This window comes from Oratosquilla oratoria, chromosome 2 (assembly GCF_046742065.1).
Source record: "Oratosquilla oratoria isolate Oo_2021 chromosome 2, ASM4674206v1, whole genome shotgun sequence".
In the NCBI taxonomy this organism is placed as follows: Eukaryota; Metazoa; Arthropoda; class Malacostraca; order Stomatopoda; family Squillidae; genus Oratosquilla; species Oratosquilla oratoria.
The window spans coordinates 16720509-16728548 of record NC_134778.1 but is presented as its reverse complement, the minus strand read 5'-3'; the positions used below and the strand labels follow the sequence as shown (position 1 = coordinate 16728548).

The 8040-nt window shown below is 42.1% G+C and overlaps 1 protein-coding gene across 2 annotated transcripts in view; it reads left to right on the top strand.

Annotated features, from left to right (window-relative positions):
- Positions 1 to 6842, top strand: part of LOC143037356 (ribosome assembly protein METTL17, mitochondrial) — a 26548-nt gene extending 19706 nt beyond the window's left edge. The window contains exons 9-10 of one of the 2 annotated variants that reach the window (XR_012967461.1): positions 3097 to 3232; positions 4565 to 4704. Coding sequence is in view for 1 of the 2 variants with exons in the window: in XM_076205497.1 (XP_076061612.1) it covers positions 3097 to 3232; positions 4565 to 4733 (305 nt within the window). In the remaining variant the exon portion in view is untranslated. Of the gene's footprint in view, positions 1 to 3096; positions 3233 to 4564 lie in introns of both variants that reach the window. The other variant, XM_076205497.1, reaches the window with a different exon arrangement.
- Positions 6843 to 8040: the final 1198 nt, after the last annotated feature.

Here is an 8040-nt window from a genome sequence, read left to right as displayed (position 1 = left end):
CATAACGGCGTCTTGATTATATTTATTGTAGTCGCCCCTCCATAATGACATTCTTTCTAATTCTTTTGTAATCGCATTTTCTATGGTTATCAAAATTCACGGGTGAAGAGAGAACGATCGATATAAGCGGTGACTATATTTTATGATGCGAGTATTATTACGACACGTCGTACGGCTGGCATTGGCTGCTGCCACCGAGATCTAAGTCCATGACGCCTACGTGTGCGGCACCGTATGGAAGGGGTTAATTTCAACTGTATTGTGGTTATAGGTGTAGACAGAAGCAGGGGATTGATTTGAGATTTATTATGAGTACAAAGGTCAGGCGTAGGCGAAGGCTGGCTTCTCACTGCCATTGTCCCCTCAGGTACCAAGGACATAACCTCCTTGCTATGGAAAATGTATCATACCCCGTGAAGATACAAACTCCTTCCTCCCCTCCTACTTCCTCACGTCCTCTCTTGTGATGGTGTGATAATATATGAGACTAGAGGGAGAGAGCAATACAACTGAGGGAAATGATACAATAAAAACATTAAACAAGTAAAGGGTCCTGGTTGAGTGCACCAAGTTAAACTAAACAGGGGAGTTCATGTAATAGTCATCCAGGTCCTTTGTGGCATGCCTGGTGGGTAGTGGTCTTGGGGAGGTGACGCTGTGTCCTGCTGTGTCCCCTGGGAATCACTGAGGAGTGGGCAAATGTGACATTTGTTTCTTATTGTTGCTCTTTCCCTCTGTCAAGTCGCACCAAGTATTGTCGTGGTATGGTCAGCTCCATCATGGTTCCCAGCCAATCCCAGTGCTTTGGATGCAGGCTCACTGCCAAGGTCTCCAGGGGCATAAGGTTGTGGGCTGACTGGTCATGCCTGAGGGAGGTTGTGGTTGTTTTGCAGATCATATCACATTCTTGGCTGCATAGCTCTTTTCTGAGCTGTTTAAATACATCCATTCCCAGCACCACCTCAATGCCCTCTATGATCATCTGTGCCTATTTCTGTCACTCCACTCCTGCAAAGGGTGATGCAAGCAAGGTCATCATATTAAAACAACAGGGCAGGACTCACAGTAATGGTTATAAACTGGACAAATTTAGATTTAAAAAGGAAATAGGTAAGAATTGGTTTACTAATAGGGTGGCTGATGAATGGAATGAACTTAGTAACCATGTAGTAAGTGCTAAAACTATCAGTTGTTTTAAGAAACGATTAGACAACTTTATGGATGGGGATGACAGGTGGTGATGGATATGGAGCTGCCTAGTGTAGGCCTTATGGTCTCTTGCAGTCTCCTTCATTCTTATGTTCTTATGTAATTTCTTTATTTCATTTGTCCATCTTCTGTCTGGTTTCCATTTTCCATGTTTCCTCTCCAAGAATACCCTGGCATTGGTAAGTAGGCTTGAGTATCTATATACAAGAACTTTGTCAATTAAAAAAATAGAATCTCACCAGTGTCACTCATGTTGAACAGGTCTTTTAAAAAAAAAAATGAGACAAAGTCCAGTTTGTACTTGCATTCACAGGATCCCACTGCTAACTGGCATGTCCCCAGTGCTAAATAGGGAAATTCCTTATATGGGATGTTCCACTGAATATATATGTATGTACATACATATACCAAGGCTTTTTCCCCCTTACAAGGGAGGTAGCCAAACAGGGAAAGGCATAAAATAATTTCCACCCATTCCATCCCTGAATACACTCCACACCCCTCCACCCTCCCTCTTACCTGAGCACCTCCTGGATGACGGGTCATCCTTGCACCTTGTCCACTGCCCTGGGTCAGAAGCAGTGTTGCAAGACACAGCACATCCACAGCAAGGCCGCTTCATTAAATCGGTGACCCCCCCTCTCTGTCCCCCCATAGCATAAAAGGAGAGGATGGGGAGAAATCCCTTCGGGCTGCGTCAAATTTTGCTCACACATACTACCTCACCCCCCATCCCCCCGCCCATTCCACCTCATGCAATCACAACATCATCCATATACAGCCATTCTCCATTCACCCCTGTCTTCTGTCCTCTCCCGTCCTTCCTCAACAGACATTCCCCTCTTCCCCAAAGCCCCCTTCACCCCATCCATCCACCTCATCCTAGGATGTCCCCTCATGTTCATTCCCTCCACATCTCCCTTCCATACCTCTTTTACTAGTCTTTCTTCACTCATTCTTTCCATATGTCCAAACCATCCTAATATTCTTTCATCAACCCTATCTCCCAGCTCCTTTTCCACCCCTGTTCTCCTCCTCATCTCCTCATTTCTCACTCTATCTAGCCTAGTAACCCCCATCATACTTCTCAGACACCTCATCTCAAACACATTCAAACTCCTTCTCTCTTCTTCTCTTATGTTCCATGTTTCTGCCCCATAGAGTGCTGTTGGCACAATCACTCCTTCATACAGTCTCCTCTTAGCATCCATTCCCAAATGTCTATTCCTCATTACACTCTTTAATCCACCAAGGCATTTACTCACTTCTCTCAATATGTATGTATATATATTTTTTTCTTCATCATCATCACCACCACTACAGATCTTTATTATTATTGGGAGCCTATTTGGAGGGATTACTATATTCATATGCCTATTATGTTCCCCCGTGGTTTCTCTGATGAGTCATCTTCCTTCAGACATGAGTTCTGTAGGGGTCTCCTTTGTCTCCTTCTCTAACTTGTCTCTTGTGGATATAACTTTGTGAGTGGAATCAACATCAGGGAAGTGTGCCACATGCATATAGCTGGAGTTGATGTTCATGAATTATTGAATACAGTAATCTAACATAAATTACCTGTAAGGTATCTCAGAAATTGAATTGATACAAGTTGTCTATAATGCATACTTCATGTTACTTTTCAGTATCCACCCAATTTGTAACAGCATGCACATCATTTTAGGCAAAAATAGCAATCCTCAATTATAAGAGTGTGATTTCAGAATGCATAGTTTTTATTCATGACCTGTAACCTTTTCACCTCTAACCAGCCCTGTACAATTACTTACTGTATTTTTATGTCTCCAGGTAGTTTTAGCATTATTTCTATCCACACTGACACCTCCATTTCTACCACCAACTCACATGTTACTTTGTTGAATGTAGGACCCCAGTGCCAAGAAAGAGTCTGGCCTCGGGTAGTTCGTCCAGTGTTGCAGAGGAGTCGTCATGTCATTGCCCGCACCTGTACTCCAGAGGGAATTCTTCAGGAATATGTCTGCACCAAGACACGCCATGGCAAGTATGTGACTTTGCAAATTCTATCATTGTGAAATTTGATAAGTATTGAGAGGGAAAAGATAATGTAATTTTTCAAGCATATGTTAAGCTCTGATTTTGTGTCATGTATTTTATAGACACATAAGTTCCTGAAGATAAAAAAAAGATCAAGTATTAATTAGATAACTTGTTCTATGGAGATAATAGGGAGGAAGTGGGGGTTGAAAAGGTGTTTGAAACTGAGAAGGGAAAATGTTCATGGTACAGTTAAGAATGCATTGAATGAAGTAGATACAAGAATGTGTCTTATGAAAAGAAACTTAAGAATAGTTTAGAATATTGAAGGATGAAAGTGAAAGACAGGGAAATGTAAAGATTACAGATTTTCTGTGGTATTGTTATTGGATAGCCCACTGCACCAATGGGTTATAACACTAGTTATGGAAGAAGCCAGTTGCCTTCCAAGGTTTCTGCCAAAGGTTTTCTATCTTACTTGTGATATAATTACATCTGTACTGCCAGTACTGTACAGTCAGTGAAGATTTGTGTGATTGTGTGTGAGGCAGACTGGCAGTGTAGTTATAGGCACTTGGTAGCCCTCAAGTGCCAGTGTGTTTTGACACCAGTTATGGAGGGAACCAATAACCTTCTTGGGTTCCTGTTTATGATTGAGTGGTGTAATTGGTGAAAGCATATGTGTATGAATGTATGTAAGGCAGATGGGCAGAATAGAGACATGTTATATCTTGAATACATGTATTTTTATATCCTAAATGTTGTGTGGTGGCTGCAGCTGTCTGTCAATATAAACCCTGTTCTGTTTAGCTTATAGATTTGTGTATTGGTAGTAGGGTATGGCTAAGAATTCTTTTAGGTGGTGAACATTGTGTAAACATATGCATAAATGTATGTGAGGGAGGTGGGCAGAATGGAGATACAGTATCTTGAATTAGTTAACCTGTATTGTTATGTCCTAAATATTGTGTAGTCTGCTAATATAAGCTCTGTTCTGTTTTGCTTATTTTTTATTTGTGTATTGCTAGTGAGGTATGGCTAAGAATACTTTCAGGCTCAAGACTATGAGAACTCTGAATGTATATTCATGCATAACCACTACTAAAACCACAGATTGTGTTGCTGGTACTTTTGCTTACACTGGTAACGCCTTGGCCTATTGATTAGATTAAGGATGTTGTACTACTAGTCACAAGCATGGGGTTTGGACAGTAGAAGGAAGCTCTTGTTAAAGTTGTCAAACAATTTTTGTTTAGTATAGATAATGCTCATTTGCTTACTAGAACCACAAATTTGATGGAAAGTACACTATATTCATTACATTTTATCTTGCTTTCAGACACAGTTACAAAATTTGCAAATGGACAAATTGGGGAGATTTACTTCCTATCACAGCATCAAACACACCCTCAGAGATACCTGTAGACAGTCAAAAGAGTCAAGAGGAGGCACTATCTAATGAAGGGGAGGAGAAAATTCTATTGACCATGGGTGAAAAAGACCTTTGATGGCAGCAAGAGAATAGTCAAACTCGTAAATCATCAAGAGCACATGAAGACGGCAAAGCAATGATAAGGGGTGAGAATGAGACCAGGAGACAACCTAAGGGAAGAAGAATATAGCATTTGTAAATATGTAAATTTTTGTAAATGGTAATAAAAATTATAATTTTTACAAGTTTCACTGACTAGAAACTTACAGTACTCCATGAGACATAAATGGTGCTTGGGCTACCCACAGATCTCTTGAGGAAGAAATTTGGACTTCTGTCTGCATTGCATTTGTGTGGATCTATTTCACCAGATAGCAGAAGGAGGAGAGTAGAAGTGGGTTGTCAGCTGTACTTTAGTGAAAGAATGGTGGAATATAGCTAAAGTTGATAGGAAGATATATTGGGCTTGTTCTGGATACTGTATGCCAGTCCCTTGGGTTGCACCCCCAGATGGATGTCAGGATGTTGAGTTTTGAATATAGGCAGTACATACATATACCAAAGGCTCTTTTCCCCCTTACACGGAAGGTAGCCAAAAGACAAAGGCATAGAAACCACTCCCACCCATTCCATCCCCTACATACTCCACGCCCCTCTACCCTCTTCCCTCCCTCATATCTTGGCACCTCCTGGATGACAGGTCATTCCTGTATCTTGTCCACTACCCTGTGTCAGTAGTAGTGTCACAAGACACAGCACATCCACAGCAAGGCTGCTTCATTAATTTGGCAACCCCCCTCTCCATCCCCTCATGTAGAAAAGGAGAATACGGGGAGAAATCCCTTCGGGCTGCGTCAATTTATTTAACATACTCCTTTACCCCCTATCCCCCACCCACTCCCCCTCTTGCATCACAGCATCATCCATACACAACCCTTCTCCATTCACCCCTGTCTTCTGTCCTCTCCCGTCCTTCCTCAACAGACATTCCCCTCTTTCTCAATGCCCCTTTTACCCCATCCATCCATCTCATCCTAGGACATCCCCTAATGTTCACTCCTTCCACCTCTGCCTTCCACACCTCTTTTACTAATCTTTCTTCACTCATTCTTTCCATGTGTCCAAACCATCTCAATACTCTTTCATCAGCCCTATCTCCCAATTCACTTTCCACCCCTGTTCTCCTCATTTCTCACTCTATCTAGCCTAGTAACCCCTATCATACTTCTCAGGTATTTCATCTCAAACACATTCAAACTCCTCTCTTCCTCTCTTACGTTCCATGTTTCTGCCCCATACAGTGCTGTCAGCACAACCACTCCTACATACAATATCCTTTCAGCATCCATTCCCAAGTGTCTACTTCTCATTACACTTTTTAATCCCCCAAGGCATTTACTTGCTTCTCTCAATCTACATTCTACCTACACCCCTACTCCTCCCTTTCCTGCCATTCATACCCATTTCCCCCAGTCTCCCTTAATACTTACTTCCAACCTGCTGCCACTCTCTCCCCTTGTACATCTCATCACCTCACTTTTACCCATTTATCTTCAACTTCCTTCTTTCACACACCTTCCCAAAATCTGTCACTAACTTCCTCAATCCCTCCTCTGATATAGGCAGTAAAGAGATTATTCTGATTTTGTAAAATCACTGCTGGTGGTTAACAAGTAATTGAGCAAGGTTATCGTAGATGACCAGGTCATGTGTATGTACAGTACAAGGTATAGCCAAGAAAACTACCAAAGTAAGAGTATGTAGTTGTAAGTCATAATTATTTTGTGAATTATGAAAAGTTCCACCAAGAGAATCCAAGATAAAAGGTAGGGAAGGGGGTGGAAAAGGTGGGAGTGGTTTTTATGCCTTTGTTTTTTGACTACCTCCCTTGTAAGAGGGAAAAGCCTTTGGCATATGTATGCATAAAAAGTTCAGTAGTTTGATGATTTATTGGTGCCATCATTACCCAATCTTGGATAAATAAATCTCTGCAACTTTTCTATCAACTCTCATTAACCTCCTATTTGTTGTTCTCCAGTTGCTGTTGCAATAATAGCAGAAATGCTGTATGTGGTGTAAAAAAAAAAGTATGTATATATATAATATATATATATTTTTTCCACCTCTCTTATATTGGTGCTCAAATACAGCCCATACCCACTGTAAGATGGACATCAATGTATTAAAATTAAATTGGCGACTCAACAGTTTTATATTCCTCTGTCGCCATAGCAACCTCTAGGCCACACCCCCTACCCACAATCCCGTATTCATCCTGTGGTGTAGCTCATAAATGTTTGAGCCACCACACTGAATGGGTGTCTGTAGTGGAGCTCCTGGCCCTTGATAACAGTGTCTATGTGCCAGGTGACAGTGTTATATGTGATTCAATATACACCAATATTTTTCCATCAAATCTGTTTCTTCCCAAATTGAACAGATTGATGAAATTGATGATTCCTCTTCAAGACTCTCATTTAAAATCTTAACCTCTTCAATGCAAGTCGAATTCTCGCGCACAGCATCTGATACCTAATGTACGATGTATCACACTACTTACATACATATACCAAGGCTTTTTCCCCCTTACAAGGGAGGTAGCCAAAAAGGAAAAGGCCTAAAATCATTCCCACCCATTCCATCCCTGAATACACTCCACACCCCTCCACCCTCCCTCTTATCTTAGCACCTCCTGAATGACGGGTTATCCCTGCACCTTGTCCACTGCCCTGGGTCAGAAGCAGTGTCGCAAGACACAGCACATCCACAGAGTAAGGCTGCTTCATTAAATCGGCGACCCCCCCTCTCCATCCCCCCATGCATAAAAGGAGAAGACGGGGAGAAATCCCTTCGGGCTGCGTCAAATTTTGCTCACACACACTACCTCACCCCCCATTCCACTTCATGCATCACAACATCATCCATATACAACCATTCTCCATTCACCTTTGTCTTCTGTCCTCTCCCATCCTTCCTCAACAGACATTCCCCTCTTCCCCAAAGCCCCCTTCACCCCATCCATCCACCTCATCCTAGGACGTCCCTTCATGTTCACTCCCTCCACATCTGCCCTCCATACCTCTTTTACTAGTCTTTCTTCACTCATTCTTTCCATGTGTCCAAACCATCCTAATACTCTTTCATCAACCCTATCTCCCAACTCCCTTTCCACCCCTATTCTCCTCCTCACCTCCTCATTTCTCACTCTATCTAGCCTAGTAACCCCCATCATACTTCTCAGACACCTCATCTCAAACACATTCAAACTCCTCCCTTCCTCTCTTATGTTCCATGTTTCTGCCCCATACAGTGCTGTTGGCACAATCACTCCTTCATAGTCTCCTCTTAACATCCATTCCCAAATGTCTATTCATCACACTACT